This window comes from Calidris pugnax, unplaced genomic scaffold (assembly GCF_001431845.1).
Source record: "Calidris pugnax isolate Ruff unplaced genomic scaffold, ASM143184v1 scaffold24, whole genome shotgun sequence".
NCBI lineage: Eukaryota > Metazoa > Chordata > Aves > Charadriiformes > Scolopacidae > Calidris > Calidris pugnax.
Window position 1 is genome coordinate 21,153,806 of NW_015090922.1, and position 26,616 is coordinate 21,180,421.

Consider the following 26,616-nt stretch of genomic DNA (forward strand, 5'->3'; position numbering starts at 1 on the left):
GGGGGTGGGGGGGTGCGGGGCGGCCGCCGCGGGAGGGATTTTTTTGTCCGATTTTTTAAATTCTTTTTTTCGTGTTCCACCGCTGGGGAACGGTCTGGCTCTTGGAGGGGGGGTGAGATCTTAACATCGAGGAGTGTGTCGGCTGCTGGCCGCTTCTTTTGCAGATCGGAGACGATTTAGCAGACAAGTTTTGAGTGAGGAAAATTTTTTTTGTTTGTTTAGTCTTAGTACAAAGTAAAGTTCTTCAGGGCGCTGTTGCTTTTCTCGTGCTGTAGGTTCTTACAGTTTCTGAAGTTGAACCCTTGTATAGGATTTCATTCCCGATTAAAGAGTTATTGTGTAATTAAAATAAATCTCTTAATTCTCTTACAGGAGATGCTAAAACAGAACAAAAACCCGGTGAGAAGAAGAGGGGAGTGAAGAGACCACGTGAAGACCATGGCCGTGGATATTTTGAATACATTGAGGAGAATAAGTACAGCAGGTAAATAAACTAGATGCTGGGCAGCATTTTATTTTAACAGTGTGAAAATGCATGTGGCTTTATTGTCTCTTGGTTTTGTTCAGGGCCAAGTCCCCTCAACCACCTGTTGAAGAAGAAGATGAACATTTTGATGACACAGTGGTTTGTCTTGATACTTGTGAGTAAATATGCTTTCTTTTACTCTGGAAAGATACGATATTATGCTTTTAATCTTGAAACCACACTCTCTGAAATATGAGGTGAATGCATTTGTTGACTTAAATTACCAAGTAACTTAAAAAAAATATAGCATTTCCACCCACTTTCCACATACAAAAGAACGGAAGGATATATGGGTCTTTCTACTACCAATAATCAGCTTAGTTTTCTCATGAAGTTTGTGATACCATACAGTTTTCTGAAGAAACTTCAACCTAAGCACTAATCTAGTATGGAAACTAAGCTGGCTAAGTGTAGAGTGAGCGTAGGACACCCTTGAAACAGCTTGAGAAACTAATTTGGTAGCACATGAGTTTTTGCCTTCAAAAAGTTTTAAGAGTCAATAGTGTAGGTGGTTACAGTAGTATAATTTGTGAAGTGAGCTTCTTGCGTAATTTGCTGAGGCCCTATTTATATACCAACCAGTGGAGTACTTTTTCATGCCTTCTGATAAATTTAACCCAAAAAATTCAGGTAAGGCCTCTTGAAAAATGACCTACTCATGCAACCTGGGAGTTTGGGCGGGAGAGATTTGTGTTACTGGGATGTCAGAGAATTGGTTGGAAGGGCATAGAAATTGACAAGTACCTGCAAAGAGTGGGTGGTTTTTTGAGGCAGATTATAAACATTACTATTATTGTGGTGTACCATGGCTGAGGCAAACTTGACGTTGGTATTCTTGAGGGTAAGTATAAGGCCTTAGTACAGTATTAAAAAAACTTGAATAATCAATGCTTGAACTGGTTGGATTCTTAAAGTGCCACGTAAGGAAAGCTAAAGTTTTGGCACTATCTGGCATATTTGCTAGTAGTTCCAGGTGTCTTTTTCCTGAAAAACGTTTTGAAATGGAAGTTTTAGTTTACAGCCACATAAAGTGCTGAATGTGCCATCCTTGACATCTTGGTAACTAAATCTCAAATTTCTATCTGCTAACCTGGTGAGTAGCCACCTTTTGTGGGAGCTTCCAATTTTCCCAATAACTGGGCAGTAGCTACTTCTATTATTATTTCTGATAGAAAGTTCTGTTATTTGACAGACTTTGTTATTTAAAGTGCTGACAGGCTGCTTGGAGATCAGAATCAAACACAGCTTTAAGGCTGAATTGTGTAACAACTTGGCACTCTCTTTTCTGGACCATAATGATCCAGACATATAAGAGGTTTAGCACTCTTAAGTGCTTTTTAGTACTTGTGTCTTCCAAGGAAGCTGTAACTTCAAATTTTGTTCTCATTTGTCCTTCTAAAAGTAACCTACACAGGTGGGTTTTTTCTACATTATTTTGTTTGGTTTTCATGTAACAAATAGAAGTACTAAAGAGAAAACACTTGGATCACAAATACTGTAATTGCAACTGGGAATGGCTCTATGCAAACAGAACAAGATCTCATGCATGAGAGTTACCAGTAATACAGCAGCATGAAGATTTTATACCAGTGCAGAAGAACTCACTGTTTGTTCACTTTGCTCCTTTCTCGTAACCACCAAATAGGTTTGGAGTTTCTTTTATGGATTCCTTGCTCTGGGGAATTCAAGTGCTATATCCTGCAACTCATGTTACCATTTGCACTGTCTTTTTGAAACCTCCTAGAAGATTAATTTGAAACTTCATGGTGATGCGGCTCTGAAGATGTCTGTAAAACAAAGGTTCCCCTTAACTTCTTAAAACAATAGGTGAACTTGTTGTGCAGATCGTGTTTCCTAGGTGAAGTAGGCTCTCTTACCACCGCATTCTGTGCACTTAACCTATGTGCATTTGACTTAACTGTCTTTATTTTAATTGGCTTAATCTAATTGGACTTGCTAAATGAGTATATTAACCAAAGACAGTGCTACTTTTGGTACTTAAACAAAAATACTTGTGTTCCTATTTATTACTTAGCTGTCCTCAGTTTTGGGCATGAGGGGTGAGAAGACTTCAAATTAAAAAAAAGGTATCTAGCAAATAATGCAGAGAGCACAATGCAGATTCCTTTGCTCAATATTGATGGAAATACCTTGGGTAACTGACAAAAATGGTTCAAATAGATGAGATGAAATCTTGTAAGCAGATAGGAAAAACATGGAGGGAATTTGCTGACAAGTGAAGATGGCACCTTGAAAACTATTCTTGTTAGCTAACTTTTCCTGGTTTGTCTTGAAAATCACCTTGGAAAGCTGAAATTGCCTTTACTGCATAAAATTGCACAGCTGTACTTTATTTTGTAATGCGAGTAAACAGAATGATTTTTATGTTAACAGATAACTGTGACCTGCATTTTAAAATCTCAAGAGACCGGTTTAGTGCTTCCTCTCTGACCATGGAAAGCTTTGCTTTCCTTTGGGCTGGAGGGAGAGCCTCTTATGGTGTTTCTAAAGGCAAAGTCTGCTTTGAGATGAAGGTGAGTTAAATTGATGTTCTATGGGAGACTGTTTTGCATGCTTAAATTTAATATTATTTATACTTGGCAAGTGTTTTTTTGTACTTAGTTGAAACTAATACAGGTGAACAGAACTTTGAGAAGGCTTTCTCTTATGAGCCTGTGAAATGGTTCTTGGTAAAAGATGACTCCATTAGCAAAACTGCTTCCTCTTTTATAAAAATTGCCATTTAACAAAAAGAAAAAAGCAGCTTGGATTTGCCCAGAATGCATAACTTCTGATCTCAGTTTTGAAACAAGAATTTTATTTGGCACCTCATACATCAACTCTTGAAGAATTTTGATACTTGCTAGTCAGAAGTTTGCTTGTACTGTCTGAAGAAAAGACAAGCTTTTTTTACAGAAAGCTTGGCTGTTTTTTTAAAAAGGTGTATGAATTATCCCAAGACCCCTTTTCTCTCTTCCTACTTAGTCTTTGACCTGCTCTAAGCAGCGATTTGGGCTACGTGACCTCCAGAGGTCCTTTCCAACCTGAGTAATTCTGACTTGTGTACACAGTAAATGTATTTAGCAGGTACTTGAATTTTGAGAGCAAGAATTCTTCTAAACGGTAAGAATGGCAAAGGGCAGTCAGCCTTGCAATAAACGGATTTTTCTCGCTGATGGAAGCATAAGAGGAGGCACAAGTCTTGATTATTACTTTTTTTTCTACTTAGTGATCATAAAGGCTTCCTTATGTGTCATGTGCCTGTGTATATAAATGCTTACTCTGTTCTCTTCCTCTAGTACTTTCAAATCTAACCACTACCATGAGGAGTGGGTAGTGATCCCATTCTCCATGCTCTTGCATTGAGTGATTTCTGTTGGTACCTGTAACTTTGGAAGGCCAATGGAGTGAAGTTGATAACAGTATTTATTGCCCTGTTCACTTTCAAATCAGTTTCATCTTGGTCACCTGACTCAAATAGTTGTGGAAACTGGTAGGATACTGATCAGTTTTTCACTTCAGTTTTAAGAAGTTTATAAAGGCAATTAGAAAATGGCTGGTTGCCTACAGATTCCAGTGTATTTAGGTGAGTTTTTTTTTAATCTGGTTATGTTGTTTGGAAGCTGGCAACTTGCCGAGGAAGTCTGCTTGGTGTGGAAAGGGATGAGTGTAATATTTTCTCCAGTCTATGTAAAGCAATTTTTCATCCAATACTACATTTTACTGGCAAAGTAATTTCTTCTTAATCCCAACTTTATGGTGATTATTTTTTTTAAATTACGTACACATCTTGTTTGTGATTCTAATACAGTATCTAAAGGATTAAGGCTTTTGGCTCTTGAGAGGGACTGATATGACTAAGTGCTTTGAAGGTATATGGTATCTTGCATCTTCATTGCTCAGTGATTGCCTTATGATTTCACATACTTCAGCATGTTTTATTTTCAGACTTAGACTTAGTAAAAATGTTACCTTTGTGTTTCCATCTTGTTAGTGTCTAATAAACACTACATACCTTTTAATGAATAATTTAAAAAATAGGTTACAGAAAAGATTCCTGTGAAACACCTGTACACAAAAGACATTGACATACATGAAGTGCGAGTTGGCTGGTCACTGAACACAAGTGGAATGTTGCTTGGTAAGACTTAAACATTTGATTACTTTTGTATTATTTATTGTATACATGGTTGAAGTTTTAAGTCATTTTTTTCTTAAGCAGATAGGAAAAGCTTAGCAATTGTAGTCCAGGTGTTCTGAAAAGTGGTCTTGAATTGTTCACTGGCCATGATGTGAGAAAGTTGTATTATTGGAACTAAAGAAAGTCATTAAGTATTCAGGCCTATAAGGATTACATGATTTGAGAGTTAATTCTTTCAGTGGCCAGGCAAGGGTTGTGGAGAACATTCTTGAAGGCCTGACAAGATTACAGATTTTTTCTTTTCATGTAGTGTCATAAATGGGAAGAGGGTTTTCTGCTTTTTTAATTTTTTTAAAGGTTGGGGCCTCTTCTAAGATTTAACCAGTGAAGAAAAATTCCTGGATAACCACGTTATCAATTTTTTTTGCTTGGGGGGAGAATTTCTGAAAGTAGCTAGGAAGAAAGAAGTACAACTTCATTAGATATATGGGGACCAATCATAATGGTATTTAAAACTGATACCTGCTGCTAAGACACATTTTGGGGGGAAATGTATGTTAATTGATATGTTCTGACATCATCATCAGCTTTCTAGTTAAATAACTAAGTTCTACCTGAGTCCTTGTGTTTGACGCTTCCTGTTAGCTTGTTCCTTGCAGCTTCATCCTCAGCTGTCACATAGGCTGAATGTCTGCTAAACTCCCTTTAAAATGGGGAGGGGTAAGTGCTACAAGAGACTAAATTCAGAAAGTCTTTCTAACTATGCTGCAGGTATATCGGTGCATAATCAGGTCTTCAGAGTTTAAAAATACTTGATCGTGTCTTTATCTGGCAGTTCAGATTTGTGTCAGCATGAATCTGGAACCAGCAGCATAAGGCTCTTAAACCTGGACTGGAGGAAGCACTGCTGCTCATCTCAAGTGAGAGTATTCTTGAATAATACAGGAATGCGCTGTAGCTGTTTGGGGGTCATAGCTTGTTTGGCATTAATAAGAACCTTCTGAACAGCAGCTTATTTAAGTTTCTGTAAAGTGATTGTATTTCTAAATGGTTAGATGAAAGTGCCTATTATTAATAAGCTTAAATTATTTCTTCAGGTGAAGAAGAATTTTCTTATGGCTATTCTCTAAAAGGAATAAAGACATGCAATTGTGAGACTGAAGACTTTGGTGAGAAGTTTGATGAAAATGATGTGATTGGATGTTTTGCTGTAAGTTTTCATTTATGTTTTCTTTTGAGGAAAAACGTCTCTGAGTTTTTAGAGTGCATTCATGTGAGAAGCAGTAAACCAAATACAGAAAAACTTGGAGCAAGACAAGTTGTTTAACGTAGGGAGGAGGTAGAAGTAGCAGTTACTATCAACAGTGACTGCTGTCAATATGTTAAGATTTCATATTCACAGATAAATGTCTTTAAAGCCTTGAAAAAAAAAAAAAGATGGTCAGTGCAAGTAACTTATTTTGAGAGAACTTCTAAATAGTTCCTTTATAGAACTTCTAAATAGTTCCTTTATAATCAAACAGTGTTACGGAAGTTGAGTGAATAGAGCCAATATAGTGTAATGACAATACAACATAATAGAGCGAGGTGAGTAACTTTATCCAAACTAATCCTTTGTTTGAAAACCAGAATTTTGATGGTGATGAAGTGGAACTCTCATATTCAAAGAATGGACAAGAGCTTGGTGTTGCATTCAAAATAAGTAAGGAAGTTCTTGATGGGCGGCCACTCTTCCCACATGTTCTCTGCCATAACTGTGCAGTTGAGTTCAACTTTGGTCAGAAGGAGGAACCTTACTTTCCTGTACCTGAAGAGTATACCTTCATCCAGAAGGTCCCTCTGGAGGATAGGGTCCGAGGACCAAAGGGACCTGAGCAAAAGAAAGATTGTGAGGTAAGTTTCTTATTGATAACATCAAAGTTGTTGAGGTAGATAACCAAAAGTGGTGGCATTACACGACTCTTTGACCTTTTTGTTTGGGGGCTTTAATATTTGGGATCCCGTGACTCTTAAACCCCCTGACATCCCCATGCCCCTCACTCAGTTTCCATTAGGCTTACTGGTCTAAGTTGCATATTAAAGAGAGTCTTTGAACTAGTATCTCAAGTATAGAACCTGTTGTCATAGGTGGTGATGATGATTGGCTTGCCTGGAGCTGGCAAGACTACTTGGGTTACCAAACATGCAGCAGCAAATCCTGGGAAATACAACATTCTTGGGACAAATACTATTATGGACAAAATGATGGTAAGTGATAATATTACATTTTATTTGTTGATACGGTAAAGACTTGCTGTAAATCCAAGGTCTTTGGCTGCTATGGGATTCTCTTGTATCAAAGAAATCTAAGAAACTGACTACTAGTTAGCTAGTGACTGTTAAAGATTTTTATCTTGCTGAGCTGCTGCCAGTACATGGCACAGCAGGACTTAAAAGCTTTTTGCTTTTTTGTATATATTATACTATATATAAGAAGTGGTCAACAACAGCTGGCTATTTAAGTTTTTCTATTTCTCATTATATTGCTGTCCTCAGAATAGAACATTTAGTTCTGAATTAGTAATGTGATGCGTATACCTTGGATTCAGCTGTATTGATTCACTAGATTCTCTGTTTATAAAGCTCTGTGTCATATGGTGGCGTTGGGAATGTCGGTTATGAGTTTGTAGCTGTGGCCTTGAATTGAACAATGGTTGAAGTGAGGTGAAAAGCATTTAGCAAATAAAAATATCAGCCACGTGTATCGGGGCTACTTTAACTCTGGGAAATCTCTCCGTAGGTCGCAGGTTTTAAGCGGCAGATGGCAGACACTGGAAAACTTAACACACTGTTGCAGAGAGCTCCACAGTGTCTTGGAAAGTTCATTGAGATTGCAGCTCGTAAGAAGCGGAATTTCATTTTGGATCAGGTAGAAGCTTCAGTGAAAAATCATTAAGGAAATTCATTATAGGCTGTAGTGTAGTAATTAAATGGGATTAATGTAACAATGTAATAGCAGTTGTTTCGCTTACTGACTTACTACTCATTCAGGGGACACAAAGTTGAGATATTACTACAAATGCTTGTCTGAACTTCTCTGGATTTATGGGATGTGGGAGGAATAGTATTTTAACACGTGGATATGAGCTCGTAACTTTGCATTATGCAGCATCTTTATGTCCAGTTATTTGTAAACTTCATTGCAAGCTCTTGTAGAGGTGAAGTCTATACACCATAAGTTGACTTCCTTAACTCTTACAATGACAGCTACGTGTAGTAAGTTACTGCATTTTTTTCAGACAAATGTGTCTGCAGCTGCGCAGAGGAGAAAAATGTGCCTGTTTGCAGGCTTCCAGCGCAAAGCAGTTGTTGTTTGCCCAAAAGATGAAGACTACAAGCAAAGAACACAAAAGAAGGCAGAGGTGGAGGGAAAAGATCTTCCAGAGCATGCAGTTCTCAAAATGAAAGGCATGGAACATAATCCTATACTGTGTTTTAGGATGCTGAGTATCTGTTTAAAGGATTAAGTAAACGTGAAGTCTAAAAATCACTTTATCTTAAACAGTTGTACTTAAACAAAACTGGAAGACTATTGTAACTTATAGGACAACACTATATTGTGTTCCCTCTGCTGCAGTCCTTAACACTACTCAGTTATGCTGATATGCTTCATGCAGATGCACAAAGCTGTCTTGGCATAAAGTGCCCTTTATAAGTAACGTATTTGGCAGAAACTGGTATTCTGAGTGGAGGCTTATAAAAGAAAAAAAGATACAGGCAGAATGTTTTCAAGGTTTGGAACAGTACTGGCAACTCCATGAAGACCTGTTTATTTCCTTTATCACTGTTATATTTCTTAAATGCTCAAATTATGTAATGTTGTCCCTATGCTGAGGGAATGCAGGGGGTGGGAGGAAGAATGGGAGAAAGGTGGTTAAATTACGGTTTTGATTGTAGCTGAATGTAGATGCTGAATACTCAGTGTTTTTGCAATTATAGGGAACTTCACACTGCCAGAGGTAGCAGAGTGTTTTGATGAAATAATCTATGTAGAGTTGCAAAAAGAAGAAGCTCAGAAGCTTTTGGAACAATATAAAGAAGAAAGTAAGAAGTCTCTTCCACCAGAAAAGAAACAAAACACTGGCTCAAAGAAGAACAAGAAGAGCAATAAAAATCAGTTTAATAGGGGTCAGAGAGGTCGTGGAGGATTCAACATGCGGGGCAACTTCAGAGGAGGAGGTGAGCCTAGAAATAAGCCTGTAAATTTTGGAGGTTGCTGCTGCTAGAGGAAGGGCAAAAGCTTGTAGTACTTGCATTGCAGTTGTTCTGTAGTGGGAATCTTGATTTCAGCTTCTGTAAGTTTAATGTCTTAATGTAAAGTTAATTGTCCAACTTCAAAAATGAGGATCGCCAAAATCCTGGATTATATTTTTCATGTGGTTTGAGACAGAGCTTTAAGGTTTTTATGTTAGGTTTGGTGTTCAGTTGTATACCAGACTGTATTTATGGTGTAGTGCATGGATAAATGACCCTTCTTCACTATGACCAGATGACTTCACCTTTGCATTGAAAGTTTTGCACTGAATTTGGATATCTTCTTTCTCTACCATCATTATTTTTTTTTGAGCAATATATCTTCAAGTAAGAAAAAGTTCAGACGGAACAATTACTTGATTGAAGTAACTCTCTCCCTGCAGTCCCTGGCAATCGTGGTGGATACAACAGGAGGGGAGGCAACATGCCTCAGCGAGGTGGTGGTGGTGGCGGAGGTGGCGGTGGCAGCAGCGGTGCAATTGGCTACCCATATCCTCGTGGCCCTGTCTTTCCAAGCCGAGGTGGCTACTCCAACAGAGGAAACTATAACAGAGGTGGAATGCCCAACAGGGGAAACTACAACCAGGTGATGCTTTTGGGGGGATTTATCAGTTGAACAACAGTACTTTGGATAATGTTTGAGAAGTTTGGTGGTTGTCAATACCCACAGGCTTGGTTGTGGTACTACACACTAACCCCCACTAAAAGTCCTAGGTTTGTAGTTTAGTGTGTGTGCCCAGGGCTCTGAATGTCGTGTAAGAAGTTCTGATGCTCATGTGGGACTTTCATGTTTAAGATGAACACTTTTAGGGCTTGTGTGTGAAGGCTTGTGTTTGATTTTTTTTTTTTTGGATTTGTATTGTGGGGTTTTTTTTGTTTCCTCCATGTACAAGTAATGGTTGTTTGGCCTTAGGGTCAAGGTGTATCTTTATCAAGCATTTAGGGAACTTTCTGGAAATAGCTCTGGGGAGAGTCTTTGTTTTGGTATCTGGTATCAAACACAACTAGTAAAGACATGCTAGTCTAGGTATTGACTGATATTCCATCAGTGGAAGTATTTGAAAACATAATTTGAATTACCGAAGAGCCAGCAGATGGAGCCCAAGCTAGTAAACATGGCTCAGGTTTGCCTAATACTGACAAACAGGGAAAATGCAATATTTTATCTACTAGTATCAATGTCCCTTTTTTATGTACCATAGCTTTTATTTGAAGTTTTGTGGACCAGCTCTTCTATTTTCAGTTATATGACCTATATCCTTTTGTCTGATCAGATAACACATCCTTGCAGCAACTACAGCCTTTCCTAACTAAAAATAGGCAAGCTCTTGTATTTTTAGTTGTCCTGGTGCAGTTTAGCAGCTGGAAATAGGGTGAGTCAAAACTGGATTAGCCAGGTTTCCAGACCACTGGGAACAGTTTGAGCAGGCTTGTTAACTCAGAGGTTCTTGCCCCATGTTTAAGAAGCAGGTGTTTGGAGGGAGCTTTTGGTGTTCTAGTGTCTTTCAGCAAGGTTTTTTTGTTAGCTTTTTGAACTGAGGCCTGATACCTTGTATTTGAAAAATTCTGTATGGTGTGTGATGTTTTGGTGGTAACGGAAAGATCAGTACACCCGAAAAAGTCTGTATAGATGAAGTAGTGAAAACTCTTGTCCTTTTGCAGAACTTCAGAGGAAGGGGAAATAATCGTGGCTACAAAAACCAATCTCAGGGCTACAACCAGTGGCAGCAGGGTGTAAGTATTAATAACTACCTTCTCACTGTTAACTGCAATGTTTCAAAATACTGTTGGAAATAATTTTATGTATCTTCAAAACCAGATAGCAAATCTTTTAATGCTAAGCAATACCACTATAAATAATTTTCTGTTCAAAACTTAATCTGGCTTGATGTATCAAGTATCAGCTATGGCTTACCGATCTTGATGGTGTGCAGTTTTCGGCTTCACATTGCTACTGTGAAGAGAACTTAACTGGCTTAAGTTGTTAAAGAATTTGCTGCTATGCAGAAGGATTTAAATCTTAAGTTCCAGAGAACTAGATGTTTATTAAACACTTTTTTGGTAAGAAATGTAACCATTATGTGATTACAGATTAAAACTTAACTATTTATCCATTTGTTGCAGCAATTCTGGGGTCAGAAGCCATGGAGTCAGCATTATCACCAAGGATATTATTGAATACCCAAATAAATGAACTGATACATATTTCTCCAAAACCTTCACAAGAAGTCGACTGTTTTCTTTAGTAGGCTAACTTTTTAAACATTCCACAAGAGGAAGTGCCTGCGGGTTCCTTTTTTAGAAGCTTTGTGGGTTGATTTTTTTCTTTTCTTTTTTTGTACATTTTTAATTGCAGTTTTAAAGTGATTCGTAAGAGAACCTCAGCATTGTGCACGATAAGAGAATGTGTCAGTATTTCAGGGTTCTACATTTTATCTGTAAAATGTGACTTTTTTTTTACCACAACAAAAGTAAAACGTTGCTTTGTACCTGGTGTCTTTTTATTAAAGAATTTTCTCCTTTTTCCCCATCCCCCAATTTCTAAGAAACAGTCGTGAGTCATGTCACAATATGATAGAAATGTTAGCAACCAGATTTGTCCAGAGGCTCCTTGGTAGCCCTCGTGAATACCATGAGATCATGTAAAGCTCCATATTACACTCCATCCTCTCTATGAAGCTTCTGGGTGGGGAGGGGAGATGGGGGAGGTGAAGGTTTCTGGCAATAACTAGGACTTTTTTTGTAACATTTGGAACTCAATAAGATGTTGGGGGCAAAGAGGAAACCTGGGGCTAAATAGTGAAGGTGGAGTGTATGCAGAAGCTCTTTAAGTTGTAAAACTTGGTTGCATTATTTGTGGAGGCTCAAACTTGTGAAGGTACAACACCATAATTTCTTTTCCATTTGTTCTGCATTTTGATTCTGAAAAGAAGCTGGCTTTGCCCATTTCTTATTAAACAAAACTTGTTGTAAATCCAGTTGTCTAATGGGATCTATATGAAGTTAGCTGTGTGTCTGTATAACTTTTTCCCCACAAAATACTGTATACCTAGTGTGCTTGTAGTAGTTACTCCACCATTTTGTAAGCTAATGAAACTGTGAGTCACCCATTTTATATCTAATTTTTAATCATGTCAATTCTCAAATGGGTGTATCTCCTTAGCCTGCTGATTCCTTTTCTCTTTAAAGAAAGTAGGTGGAGAAATTTAACTCTAGACGTTTGTTTGCAATAAAATAAATTCATTTTACTCTTGTTTTGGGATTGTCGCCATCAAGGTCTAAAATCCCTGTAAGGCTATAAAGAGGGAGAATGTACGGAAGCAATGATGTTGGACAGTTTTAAACTCATTACTGTGTACATGCTGAAATACTTGTGTTTCTTTAAAAACCTGAACTGGTGGTTGCTCTGTTAGACATATATCACATGTATAGTCTCACAATTTAACATGGTTATATGTATAGGGCAAAAGTTTTTTTGAGTTGCGCTTGCATCATGTAAATCCACTTAACCTATTTATTGTAAAATAGACATTAGGGAAGGAGCAGGGGAAGAAACTGGAGAGGGAATAGGACAGGGGGAGGGTTGTCACGGAGAATGAATCCTGGAGTTGAACAGAGAGCTTCAATTTGTTTTAGCTGCTATTTTGTTCAGATTTACGCTTCTGTAAAATTGTAGTGGCAATGTTAGCTAATAATTTCCTTGCATTTTAATGCCGTAGGACAGGGGGAGACCCAACCGTCCTGAGTCAGACTGGTGGCACGCGTGTGGAGACACGTCACTGCCAGTTGTGGTGGGGTACAGACCAGCAGGGGCTTCCCTGGGCAGCCTGGGCCTAGAGGCGGTGCAGCCAGTGTGCTTGAAACTGTTCTCAAATGTTAGTTGGTTTCTAATAGTCTTCAGAAGTAAAGTTGTGTTGCTCTTCTAGCCTTTATAGCAGATGACATTGCGTATCGATATTAAACATTAACAGCACCACCTCCTTGTTAATAATTGCTTTAAATCATCCCTTTACTTTGAATGAGAAAAATGTAAATTGTCTTTCAAGAAACATTTAATGAACTAGAAATACGGGGGTCTAACCCCAAATCTGTTTTGCTGAAATGGAATTTTCTTTAGACTTACTTGCAAAAGAAACTTAGTGTAATTAAAGTCCATCTCCCTTCTCCCCTCCTCACAAGAACTAACACTTTGTATGGAGTGCTGATCCTTTGCTTATTTTGGTACTCTATAAAATTATATAGTCTTCAACTGAAATATAAGAGCCTACACTTACTATGTGGTTGTAAAGCTTTTATTTTAATTCAAAAGTCTGGGATGTTTTCTTTTCAATTCTTCAATGTATGGTGGTTTAAAAAAAAGCTACCCATGAGAGGAAGTGGTTGAACTGTCATGCACTCGGAAGAGGAGTATTTGTTTCTACTAGAAGTACTCCTGTTAGGTTCAGCAATGTATGTGCTGCCCATGTTCAAGAGAACTTCAACTTGAGCACCCCTGGGGTGTATGATACATTTAAATAGCGCCCCTCTCCATCACCACAGAGCAGAGACCTTCCATGAGGCTGGATGTCCATCCAGCCTGGGTCTGCCCTCACCTTAGCTCTGGTTACTGTTAGAGAAGGGGTTTATTTTGCCATCTGACGTCAGCTTGTATAGAAGAGCCATTACCTAGAGAATCACTAATAGTAAAACACTTAGATTTGCAGTTTGTGTTTAAAAAAGGCAGTAGAAGACTTATCCGATGGCTGGGGGAAGGCGAGGGAAGCAGGGCTGTGTTAGGCAGGGAGGGCCGAGCCATCTGTCACTGAGTAACGTCTCCCAGCTCACAAGGACTCGTTCACATGAGAAGTCCCTGGGGTGCAGCAGCCCCACTGCTGCCAGGGGTGGTGCAGATGCTGGTGACACACAACACAGGCTTGGGGGTCGTGCTTGGTGGGGCTTTGTAATGGAGTGCAAGCTACGTTTGCTTAAATAGGGGTTAGGTTGTTTGGTTTTTTTTCTAATGGAGCATGAACCTGGAGAGCCTGGGAGCAGTTTCAGCAGGAAGGTGGCATGAGATGTCCGTGCAGCTCCTGGCACAGGAACACTGCTGCTGGAGGTGCTCTGTCTGCCCGAGCTGCTTCCGGCGGGTTGCAGCCACCCTGCCTGGTGTGAGGGGCCGGGTGCGCTGAGTGCGGGCGGGGGCAGGTCTGTGCTGGGGGCTGGCTCGGGAGGAAGTTCTATTTCAAAACAAAACTGAACAAATACTCCGTTTGTACCCGTGCCTGGGCTGGGAGCGGTGGCTGGGGATGCGCTCCCCTGACTCCCCATGGGATGGGCGAGGGGCCGTGTCCCGAGAGTCGATGGTCTTTGGAAGCGGGCTCTCTGTGGGGCGCCGGGGGCCTCATGCTGTGGGGCGCTGTGAGATGCCTGTCCCCAGGAGCTGGCCCTGCAGCGCGATGCCCTGCTCCTGCGCTCCCCTGCAGCACCCCAACTGCAGCAGCTCCTGGACACCACTGCCTTCCGCCGCCTCTCCCGCGGGAATTCTTCATGGGCCAAGGCATGTTTAGAAGCTCTGCCCAGTTTTTCTGACAGTGGAATGAGTTAAACCAGTGGTGTGGTCACTGCGTTGCATAAAAACAAAAAAAAATTCTTCCTGGTTTAGGCCACTAGATGTTTGTGTTGTTTGGGGTTTTTTTAATCTCTTACTACACTCTTGACCAATGTTTTCGGTAGAAATAGGTGATGAATTCACCTTTTAAGACTCGGAGGTTTCCATGTTCGTGAACCTTTTGGAAAACTAGGCTAGTGCTTTGTAAAAGTGCAACCTCGAGCTAAAGCCACAAGAAATCAAACTGTGTTGGAGAGAGAGGTGAGGAACTTCTTCACTGCCTCTGCAGATGCTGAACCACCGGCGGCTGGGGCTTTCCCAAGGGCAGAAGTGTGCCCGTGCTGTGCACCTAGTGCTGTAGGAGTAAGTACGGCTGGAGCCATCTCCGCCTGAAGCGCCGTGAGGAGGGGGAGAGCTCCATCCAGGACCTGACAAAAACCCACCGCCGAGAGGGAGGGGGAAACTGGGAGGAGCAGCTTTGTCACTGGCCCCACACAGCTCTCCTCTCCCTAGGGAAAGCCACCCTGCGAAGGTGGAGGGGACAAGGAGGCCCATCTTTATTTTAATAGCAGATTAGCCATTAGTTTTGTGCAGCTTCTCGGCCTGGCTTGGTGACCGAGGCACGAGCCGTCTCCTCCAGTGCAGCAGGGCTCCCGGGGCAGGGAATGGGCTGGAATGGGGACTGACTTGGCCAGTCATTAATTTGGATGTGACTCTTGCCTTAGTTTGTCTTTGTGCCAGTACTGGGAGCGGCAGGAAGGCTCAGCAGTGAAGCAGTCGCTGTGTAAACTCAGCTGGAGCTTAAAAAAAAAGAGAAAAAAAAAAAGATGTGAAACGCTTAACACATTGTCAACATCAAAAGAGAGAAAAAAAGGCAAATGTAAAAAAACTAGTAATAGAATTACTCATGTGGTGACTTGATATTATGAGTGTTACTTCAGAGCAAGTTTTTTGTTCTCTTTTCTGGTTTAGTGACAATCTTGGATCTGCAGAGTAAGTTTGGTCCAAACAGTCAGTGAAATCGAAACTCTGAGTAAGACAGCTCAGCCAGTTTTTCCCTCAAACATTTTCATGCTCAGAAAAATTTTACCACCTAGTCAAAGTAGTCAAAGGCCGATGTAATTTACACTAAATAATGATGTGGGGGTGTGCTGCCTGGGATTGAAGGGGCACTCGTTTTTCTCAGTGTCCATTCTTCCTTAGCTAGGACCAGACGGCTGCTTACTAGGACACCTCTGATAACTAACAGGGCATAAAAATGCAAGTATGTGGTTTCTGGTCTGAGTGTGGCCCTCCTTTAAGTCACATCAGCCCCTGTTAACTCTTCCACCACTCTGCTCTGGAGGTTTTCCAGCAAGAACTGGTTTGCCATAGACCTGGGGAGGAACACTGATGGAGCACTGACTTCTGAAATGGTGCAAATGCCCAGGAGAGTTGAAAAATAAAACGGCCCAGAGCAGCACTGAAGATCTCCCTGGACCTAAACACCCGCTTAAAATACCAGTGATTGTTTACAAGGTGAGAGATGCAGGAAAGCCTGATTCTCTTCTTTAGTGCTGCTGAACTTTCAGCTCTGTGGAGCTGTTGAGCAAGTAGATAAGATAAGCCCTTGTATTATAAAAGGACTTTTGTCTTTGTGGCAAGAAGGTAGTAAGAGATGGGGGAGAGGAAATGAATACGCCTTGTTGGGAGGGATTTATTGTAATACTTTTTTCTGAAAGAAATGACACCTGGGGTTTGCTCACATCATGCTGAGAATTCGGAAACAGTTGAGCTAGCAGAGGAGAGCCCACACAGGGCGTCACCACGAGCAGGCTGTGAGCAGCGGGGCAAAGCCTGGCCACCTCCACGTGGGGCACCCTTTGTCTTCTCTGCGGGGTGCTCCCTGCACCCAGGGTGCTGTGGGGCCTCCACATATGGGGCCTGTGGCATGAAGCTCCCAAGCCAGAGTTTGTGGCTGTTGCCCCTGCCCCATCATCTGCAGCTGTCAAGGGGCTTTTGGCTCCATTTTTGTAACTGTCCTGCAGATAATATTAGGTGGTTATTAGGTCACCCCACAGCCTGCTCCTCCTCAGACTAAGCCCAACTCCTTCCGCTGTTTTTCCAGAGCACTTGAGCTCTCTGGAACACCTTAGGAGCCTTTTACTGGAGCCTCCATGGTTTTCTGACATCCTTGTTGACCAAGAGGCCCATAGCTGGACAGCAATATTGGACGTGCTGCCTCAGCAGTGTCACGTCCTGGTGGATAAGTGTGTCCCTTGGTTTGTTGGCCACACACTTCCTGATGGAGCCCAGACGGTGGTTTGCCTTATTTGCAGTGAGAACATTCTCTTGGCCCACGTTCAACTTGGCGTCCACTGTAAGTCCTGTCCTTTTCAGCAGGGCGGCTCTTCAGCTCGCTGCTTCCCAGCCTCCCCATACGCCCCGTTATGCAAGCAGCTACGCTGCAATAATAATAATTATTATTAATAATATTTTAAAAGATAATTTATTAAATAGTTAAATAGTAAGCCAAGCACCTCAAAAAGAAATATTGGATGTAAACTGCTTGTGCAAGTTCAATGTCTTCCGTATCCTCCCTGTTTGCTGTGAGAGACCTTGGAGAAAGCGGCTGTGGTCGTGCTGTGAGAACTGTGTCGGTACCTACACACCAGAGAAGGCAACACTTATATATTTGTCACGAAACGCCTTTGGTTTCCAGACCCAGGACATTCCTTCAGCCCTGCCTTCTGTATGAGCTTGCCTGCCCCTTTCTCACAAAGAGAAGGGAAGAGTCTCCTGCCCGGCGTGGGGCCACCACCGAGGGCCAGGCCGGCGGCTGGCGCTGGAGCTGCTGGGCTGGCTCCTGTGCGTGGCTGCGGTGGGAGCCGCTTTCTCTGGACAAAAGGAGGAGGTGTCCGGAATGGCTGCGATGCCGTGCTCGGGTCCGCAGGGCAGCACGCTGAGCCAGCCCCGCTCAGCGCTGAGGACACCCCGCAATCTGCTCGGCCGGGGAGAAGGCAGCAGAGGCTGGGAGATGCTTCCAAAATGCGACATCTCCCCGGCTGCTCCCGGCCCTTCTCAGAGGGGGCTGCTGCTACCGCTTCGGCAGCCGCCTCGGCACAACCCCGGGATATTTATCTGCCTCCACAGCTTGGCAGCCGGCCAGTCCTTTTTTATTTTTTTCCTTTAAGGGAACACCCGCGGAAGAGAAGCAAGAGACTCTGATGGTTTCTTTCGGCAGTGCAGAAAACAGAGAGGAGAGAAGTTTTCAGGAATGATCTTGCTGCGACAGATATCTTCTGCCTGGAAAGATGTATTATCCAGCAAGTACCAAGTATCCTTCTCCAGTTCCACAACAAATCAGAGAAAATTACACTTCTGAAAGCAACCAAAAGGCTGGTGGGAGGTGGGAGAGGGTGCATGGGGTCCTCCTTGAATGGTGGCTGTATCTTAAGCCTTCCAATTAAAGGGTAGATCTCACTGGGATCCAGCACTAATAGAAGGATGGTGTTGTTGATGTATCAGCAACTGAACTCTGAATTTTGTCCACACGGAGCTGTGGTTTGTGGTGTCTCGGAGAGTTCCTGAAGTGTGGGGAATGTGGCTGCATGTGTGTGTCCACGCACGTGGAGGGGCAGGGGTGGCATCCTTCCCTCTGCTTGAACTGAACGTTACTCTGAGGGAGCAGCTTGCTGGCCACGTGGTACGTGGTCACTCTGTGACCCACTCAGATGTTCTCGAGATGCCTCTCTTTGATGATTTTGAGTGCCTATGTGGGTGACAGAGGTGTACAAACTGAGGTACGGTGCTCTCAGAAGAAGGACAAATGGTGATACAGAAAATGGTGAGTAGAAATGAACGGTGACAAGCTTTTGAGATGGAGGGGACCGTCATGCTTGTTAGCAGGGGTAAGAAGCCTTCTACAGGAGTGGTTCAAGGGGACTTTGTGAGATTTAGGAAGAAAGGGCTGAGCTCTTTTTATCCATCTGGGAGTAGGCACTTACTGAAGCACTTGGATACTATCAGAGCTACCAGACCCAGTCAAGCAAGTTCTGTCACGGTCTCCCAGTGCTGCCTCAGGCTGACCCTCGAGGGCTTTAAATGTTGGATAAAAGCATTATAAGCACAGCACGTGATAATTACTGGTAGTTCCAGATTTCTTCAGGGGGCCTGAGCAGAGTATCACCCCCTTTATTTTCAGGAATAAGCCTTTGGAAATATTTTTGCTCTGTATTTTCTTTATGAAAGACTCCTGCTACAGCCCTTTGTGATAATGTATCTGCCCAATAATAAATCAGTTACTGGCTTTTCATCTTTGGTGCTGTGGCTACTATCTCAGCCAGAGCCTGAAGTTTCCTGGCAGGGAAGGGGAAGTTAGCTTTCCTTTGATCACTTAAGTAACATGACCTAAATGCTCTGTTGGCAGGGTCTGTGGGCACCCCGACTGTGAATTTTGTAGAGAAGCCATGAGCAAATGGGCTGGGTGGATCTTTTACTCCATGTCCACAGCATCTGTGCAGTGTCACAGTGATGAGGTGGTGGTGAAAGATCTTTCTCGCTACGTTTGGCCACCTGGCATAGGTAAAGGTGGTAAGAACTCTCACCCTGCATGATGGAAAGCATGAGTATCAGCCAGAGTTGTAAAGCTTTTAGGTGAGCTCTGAAAACCTGTCACACACATATCTGCAAGATATCTCATGGATAAACGCACACCGTGATCACCAGAGCTGGTCACAAGCCATTTGCCATCAATAGGAGAGATGAGGATCTGTTGTCCGGGGAATAGAAGCCATGTTGGCCGAGAGCACACCTGCTGCTTTTTGTAACAGCATTTCATGAAATAAACAAGTTTAAAAAATAAGCGAAGCGTGCCTTCCCCTCCCTGCAGAGCATGAAGACAGAGAGGGGGAATCTTTGGTTCTGTTCAACACATTACCACAATATACAAGCCGGGTATTTTTGGAGCTGTGGCCAGCCTGAAGAGAAAGAGCCCTGCAGTGGTAATTGTCTGCTCCCACGGCACATTTGAGGTTCTGCCAGTGGGCTCCTGGCCCGTGCAGGAAAGTTGAGGGCTCTGACAGAGTCCTGCTCACTATAGCTGACAGAAGCTGGCAGGATTAAAATATCCTCCTCAGACAAACCACTCTTAATCTTTAGAACAAGCAGACACAGGGATGCTGTGACCCATTCCTGCAGGAGCTGCCAGCTCCACTGCTGGAGGGCTCTCAGGAAAACCATGCAGAGCCCATGCAGAAAAAAATAGAGACTGGGTGAAAACGTGGGGGCCTACCAACAGTCTCAGCCAGGGTGGTGCTAGTCGGGAATAAAAGTCCTTAAACCATCTCATCCAAGGCTCTATCTTCTCCCCATCACCCCGCTCCACATCTGCTCCACATCTGGCATTTAACTAATTCTTGGCTCTTCAGTTTTAAAAAAAAAAAATCATCAAAGGATCATCTTCTTGATCATCTGAACATACCGTAACACCTTTGTTTTGATCATTTTTCCATGGCAATAACAGATTTGTTTCAGACTTTAAACGGAGCAAACCAAACAACTTTCACTGGTGACTGCTGAGCTGTTGATCTAAATGCCTCGATACGGGAAGGAGAGCAGAACGGGAATTAGTCTGCTAAGCTGGGGAAAATCTTTCACTTGGGAGCTCATTATAATGAAGTTCACACAGTACTTCATTGTATCCTGGGTGGCTTACACCAGAAATAATAAATGTAATTTCCCCCCTCCACCTCCCAAAAAATGACCCTACCAAAAGCCTGGCTCCTTTCTTAATGCCAGGAGATGACCCCTCCTTTCTAGTGCCCCAGGATTTGGGGTGGGCGTTGACAACAACAGAGCTGGCAATTAACCTGATTGCCACCTTTCAGCCTGTTGCCTTGACAGCGACCTTCCCCGGGGAAAGGCTTGGGGGACACACACCCTGCTTGCTGTTGGGGGTCCCCAGCCAGGGCTCCTGCCCCCCCGGGGGCGGGAAAACACCTCTTCCCAAGAGTTACAGCTCCAGGGGGGACACGTAGGGTGTGGGGGAGCCAATGGGGCCACAAACCCAGCTATTCACTTTGGTGGCCTTCTAGATTGCTTTTAAGAGAGGATTTTACTAACTTCAGGGATAAAACTAAGCGTTCAGTGACCAAGTAACGTTAACTGTCAGTAAAACAAGATTTTAGCAGCTTTATAGCTGGAAGTTTCTATCCTTCATTCTTTCCTGTTCCAGGCTCCACCAGAGGGCTGAAAACCTAACACCTTCAAAAGTGCGATTTCTCTTCCCTTGTAGTAACTGTCCAGTAGGTTTCAATTGGAGGAACGTTTTGAACCTCGATAAAGCAAGAACTGCCACATCTGCCGTTAGCAGCAATACCTACAGATACCAAGTCCAACAAAACACCGAGGCGTGCTGTGTTTCCACCAATGAATTAGATTTTAAAAATTAGCACTAACAGGGATATGGCTCACTAATTTAAAAAACAGTTAAGAAACGGTTTGCAAATGTTACAGTTACTTCTACTAGGTTACTACAATTTTTATTCTCTTGTGAATGCATCCCAATTTATGACAATGGCTTTGAGATGTGGGGGTGTTACTCTTTTCCCAGGGGGGCTGGTGACCCTCCACTCCCTCTCAGCCCACTTCCCAGGAGCGGATTGCCGGAGGAGCTGCGCTGGCGCTTTGAGGAATGATGTCAGACTTCCTCCCCCCCCGGCATGTTTAACCATGAGCATTCTTCCCTCTGCTACTGCGGGGCCCCCATCACACCACCCCAGTCCTGCTCACAGCTTCCTTCTCCTATCCCACCCCCCGGCCCCACGCACCAAAACCTCTGATTTTTGGCCAGCTCAGTTCCTCCTCAACTTTCACCAGGTAAGGAGGCTCAGGGGTGCCGGCCAGGCTGCCCGCGTCTCACCTCTCTCTCCCCGTTTTTCTGTGAACATCTGGCCCGCTCATTTCATGTTTTGCAGAGTGAGGCAGAGGATCAGGTAGGTTATCACCTACGCAGCTCAGGTACTGCCAGGAATTCACGCTTATTGGCCAGAATGGCTAATGCTGTAGTTAAGCTACTACTGAGCTAATAGCCTTACATGCAGTAGCTTAAACCAACACCAATTAACACCGAAGAGGATCTAATGCTGCGGTTTTCCCTGGATTTTTTTAATTTACAGCTTCATAAAGCTTCTGTTTTTTTATACACACAGTCACAGTACTTGGGCACTCTGAAGGATGCATTTCTGTGGACGCTAACTTCTTTCCTATCAGCACAAACCAGCATGCCCTTTTTTCTCCCCGGCCCCTCTCTGCCCAGGAGTGCTTTTTGGTCCGCTCCCTTTGTTTCCCAACTCCCCAGCTGAACTCTGACCTCCAGGCAAAAGCCCGCCTGCTTGGGTTGCAGCTCCTTTTCTTAGGCCAGACAGGAAAGAACTCCACCATGTATTAAAATAGGGGCTTGCTAAGCCCTGGCTCATGGAGGAGTTTCCCGCCGCCGCTCCCAGGGCTTTAGGAGGCAGCACCTCCTACCCCACCAAAGGGAAGGAGCCTCCCTCCCCCCAGCACACAACCAGGGGAAGCATTTTTCTCTGCAGGATTAGAGTCTGCTACCAGTTAACCACTTCGGAGTTTACACTTTGCCGTGAGGACAGAAAGCGTTTCATTGCGCCAACTCAAGGGTTTTTTGGAGACCTTTTATATAACACTAGTGAACTGAACGCCCTCTGTAAAATTTATTTTCATTGTTTCCTCTAGAAGAAAGAGGAGGAACGGAGGGAAAAAAAAAAGGAACCAGAGTTTACAGGTTGGTTTTCTTCTTGTAAGAGGCTAATCCACAGAGGGTAAAAGTTTAATTATCTTAGTGTAAATAGCATGTTTGTTTAGTGCTCTCATGTATATTTAGAAATTAAATAAGTAGAGCAATGCTGCTGTTTACATCTGGATTCCCAAACCTCCCCACACCTACTTGAGTTAACAGATTGCAAACTCTCTCAGACTAAGTACGGGTGGGGGGAATGGGCTATTTTTGCCCAGTGAATGCCTTTAGACCAAAAAGTGCTTACAGCGTAATATACTATAAATCGTTTTGTGAAAAAAAGTAAATACATTGTGTCACTGGTGTAGACAGAAGCAAACCCGGAATCACCCATCTTTTTGCCAATATGCAATTAGCTCTAACACCGTATTTCTAAATAAGATGGTTTCCTTGAAATTATACAGTTATTTCATTTAACTGAAAATGTACACTGAAATATACAAGAACATGCCTTTAAAAAATAAACAAACAAACCAGAAACAAACTACTGATGTTGCTACTTACAAATAAGATAAATGATTATTCCAGCAATTCTAAGGAACTGACTTAAATAGAAGAGCAAGATTTTTAATCAAGTAAAAAGAATAATTACTTACATAGTTTAGACTGCTTCTGAAGTGTGATTTTATTCTTAGCTTCACACAGACAAAACAGAAACGGAAATCCTTCAACTTCACAGTCTATGTGAAGTTATTCCGCAGCCGCAATCCCACAAAGACTACTGCTACCACCCACCTTGCACAAGCAAAGCCTTTACCTACTGTTTAAATATCTCTGATTTCACAAACAGCACAAGGGACAGTAACACTGAAGGAACAGCTGATGAAAATATTTTCCTGTATTTAAATGAGACATAAGTACAGCTTTGCGGAAATGAACCATTTTGTTTATAATGGAAGTGAAAGCAGTCCCAAAACACTGTCATTAATCGTCTGAGACCCTGTAGTAGAACATATCAGTTCCCAGATGTTTAATAGGAGGTCATTCTTAACTGTGTACATAGTCATATACACACACACATACACACATACATACATACAAATAAAGGCTTGTACACTGACTTAAAAGATTTGCTGGGAATTTCGTGCTTGGATTTGCTAGGAAAGCCAGCATGATTTGTCAGTTTTAGGCACCTCACACATTTACAGGGAAGACTGCCATTTTTGGACCACCTTCTCCCAAAGCTGTATTAGACCACAGATTCCTCTGTTGCAGACTATGAATCGCTTCCTTCATTCCCAGTTTGTTTTCTTTCTGGATCAAGAGAACTGCCTTCAAATAACAGTTTGTTTCTCATTCCTTCTTTAAGCATCCTTTGCCGGATCCTCTGTTGGGCCAAATTGTACCTGCAGTAAAACCTAGAGGAGGGGATGAAAAGAAAACACGATTCCCTGCTTTACATGACTGACAGTATCAAATCAGAGTTATTCAGCCAGCTGAAAAGTTGGAACCACATGTAATAATGCTAGTAAAATTCATTATGAAATGATGCATAACGAAACTACCAGAGTAACTGCTATTTCTTTAAGGCAAACATAAAGCAGGCGCTGAGGAATGGGATATACCAGTCCAATGGAGAACGCTAACTTCTGTAATTTGGATCTTAATTTCATGACCATTTAGTATGCTGCCTATATGATTAGGACAGAAGGATGGCATGTGTGAAGGAATAAAGAAGAAAGATGGAAATAACTGGGTGGTTTGATAAGAAACAACAGCAAATTAGAAAAAAAAAATAATATAAAAATTCAAAGGCATTGATAAGAAGTATTTCAGGGAGAAGGAAGAAGACACTTTGCTAGGCAAATTTTTTATGCAGTTTCAAAAACAATGTGAATGGTCACACAGGGATCATGTTGTACAAAGCAACCAACATAGGTCTGTCAAAATTCAAGAAGCGTTTTACATACCAGTATCCTAACATTGTGCAAATAAAGCCACCGACTGCAAAGTCACAAGATCTTCTAACTCTACCTGAAAGAAAAACAAAAATCCTCCAAAAAATTAGAGAAATAACTTTGGATGTCTTCCCATTATTAATAAAACCTAACAGCAAATAGGAATTAATTTTTCCTTTATATATAAATATATAAAACCCAGAAGGAGTAAGTACTTACTAGTTGCTAAAAAATGTCCAAGACCCACAACTAAAGATCCCACGGAGCCATAGAGCACTGATTCTCGTGAGCATGGGACACTATTAACATCAAGAAATCCTAGGAGTTTAAAAGACTGTAAAAAAAAAAAAAAACAAACCACAATACAAAATGAAACCACACCATAAATTTAAAAAATTACATTTGTAAAAGACTATGATGCCAACTGAGCAAAAAGTGAAGATGCACACTCTATATCTGAGCACAAATGAACATGCACAGGTGCATCAGGAATGGTTTTGGAAGAGTTAACTATTGATTTAGGCAACATAATTCTGTACAAACCTGTTGATCCATCCTTTCTATTGAATCTTATAAAAGAGCTATTTCATTCTTTACATTCCCCCAAAAAGGAAGCGAAAAATCCCTTAAGAATCCAGGATCTCTATTCAAACCAACATACATCACAACAAACAGGTCATTTGTACAGCTTGTACAGTTACAAACCATTATACAGTTAGTTATGCCATGTAATTTTAATATCTGAAAAGGCAAATGTGCTTAAAAAAAGTGCAATTACTGGAGAACGTGCATGTACTAGAGCGCCTTATACTAAGCATTGCATAAAAACATTCATAAGCGAGTAATTTTTAACCTAATCCTATCCACAGGCAGGGGTTGTGCACAGAAATTCTTCCATATACAACACAGAAGTTTTTAAATAAACCTACTGGTAAAAATTATTAAAACTATTTCAAACTCTGTCTCACATCTATAACCTACTCTAGCTTATCCCAATCAGTTTTCTATTTGATTTTCAAATGGTAATTTCGCATGGCATTCATAAACCCAGCTGTGAACTGACAAACACATTTTTCATTTCAGAGATGTCTACACTGGCTTCTGCATGACCCAAGTCTTCTAACTTGAATATTACCGATATTTCCCACCTGACAAATATCCCTGCAAATGCAGATTGGCACCTCAGGCAGAAGTGGGAAGCCACATCCAAAAAGGCCTCAAGATGACTTGGGTCAGGGTTAAGGTGGCCACACTGAAGTAACATCTGCACCTCTTTCTGCTATTTTGTTAGGGATGGCATAAGAATTAGCCTTCATTCTACTGTGTTTGAATCCTTAGACCATTAAATGCCACATGTGCAACTGTATGAACTAAAATCTTGAAAGATGACTTTTAAATGCTTTTGATTTTTTGTAAGGCTATTGCACTTGGGCAGAGTAGATTTTGAAGAAGGAGTACTATAGTCAACTATGTGTGGAGGGCTGGCAACTCTGTGAGGCAAGTCATTGTGAAACACCTCTGACCGGGGCATAAGGGATGGCAAGCATCTGGTAACAGCTGGATTTGTATGCAAGTATGGAAATCCCCATCAATAATTTTATCTATGTTCCCTAGGGACGACCATCAGCTGTTTCCACATAACCCCTGTGTGCAAACGAGACAAAAAGGATTTGGTCCGGTCTCCTAATGAGTAATTTCAAGTACTCTGCTACGGAATAAGTCACTTGATATGTTGCTGTTATTGGCTAAGAAGGTACTCCTGCTGCAGCCTCGCGGCATGATGCATCCTTTTAAAATAGTATTTCACCTGTTGCGACACTTGAAATCACTTGTTGTGACTCCCGCCGCTACCAAGGCTCAAGTGTCCCCACAGGGTTCCGCCCGCGGGCAGAGAGCCCGGCAGCGGGGTCCGGGAAAAAACAAACACAGCCCCCCCGCCCCGCAGAGCCCCGGCTCCGCCGCCGCTTTCCGGGGATTGTTCCCTCCTCGTTTCCTCTGGAGCAAAACCAGCCGGGATCGCCGCTGCCCTGCGATACCCGCTCCTCCCCCCGGCACGGCGCTCCCCCTCGCCTTTCGGGGGCGCGGGGAGCCCTCCTCATCCTCATCCTCATCCTCCTCCTCCCGGCGCCCGGCTGCGCTTCAGCGGGGCGGGGGGAGCCCTCAGGCCGCCTGACAGGCTCCGCGCGCCGCCTGCTGCTGTGGGGATCGCAGGCCCGGCCCGGCCGAAGCGAGGCGGGACCGCAGCTTCCTCAGCCGCCCGCCTCAAGCCGGGCCGCGGAGGGAGGCTACGGGGCGGCAAGGACCCCTCACCGTCCCTCCGCCCCCTCCATCCTCCATTACCTTCCTCGGCTCAGAGTCGCCCTAGATCGGAAGAGC

The 26,616-nt window shown here is 42.6% G+C and overlaps 2 protein-coding genes across 2 annotated transcripts in view; one reads left to right on the forward strand and one right to left on the reverse strand.

The window, feature by feature from the left end:
- Positions 1-13,215, forward strand: part of HNRNPU (heterogeneous nuclear ribonucleoprotein U (scaffold attachment factor A)) — a 33,690-nt gene extending 20,475 nt beyond the window's left edge. Inside the window, exons 3-15 of the mRNA XM_014950483.1 lie at positions 373-484; positions 568-641; positions 2,921-3,060; positions 4,568-4,667; positions 5,765-5,877; positions 6,297-6,560; positions 6,795-6,914; positions 7,447-7,575; positions 7,946-8,114; positions 8,646-8,885; positions 9,344-9,546; positions 10,623-10,694; positions 11,085-13,215. Coding sequence (XP_014805969.1) covers positions 373-484; positions 568-641; positions 2,921-3,060; positions 4,568-4,667; positions 5,765-5,877; positions 6,297-6,560; positions 6,795-6,914; positions 7,447-7,575; positions 7,946-8,114; positions 8,646-8,885; positions 9,344-9,546; positions 10,623-10,694; positions 11,085-11,138 — 1,790 coding nt within the window. The 3' untranslated portion in view covers positions 11,139-13,215. The remainder of the gene's footprint in view (positions 1-372; positions 485-567; positions 642-2,920; positions 3,061-4,567; positions 4,668-5,764; positions 5,878-6,296; positions 6,561-6,794; positions 6,915-7,446; positions 7,576-7,945; positions 8,115-8,645; positions 8,886-9,343; positions 9,547-10,622; positions 10,695-11,084) is intronic.
- Positions 13,216-22,246: 9,031 nt separating this feature from the next.
- Positions 22,247-26,616, reverse strand: part of LOC106892914 (cytochrome c oxidase protein 20 homolog) — a 5,144-nt gene continuing 774 nt past the window's right edge. The window contains exons 3-6 of the mRNA XM_014950484.1: positions 26,048-26,066; positions 24,460-24,574; positions 24,253-24,316; positions 22,247-23,700 (exon numbers count right to left, since the gene is read on the reverse strand). Coding sequence (XP_014805970.1) covers positions 23,559-23,700; positions 24,253-24,316; positions 24,460-24,574; positions 26,048-26,066 — 340 coding nt within the window. The 3' untranslated portion in view covers positions 22,247-23,558. The remainder of the gene's footprint in view (positions 23,701-24,252; positions 24,317-24,459; positions 24,575-26,047; positions 26,067-26,616) is intronic.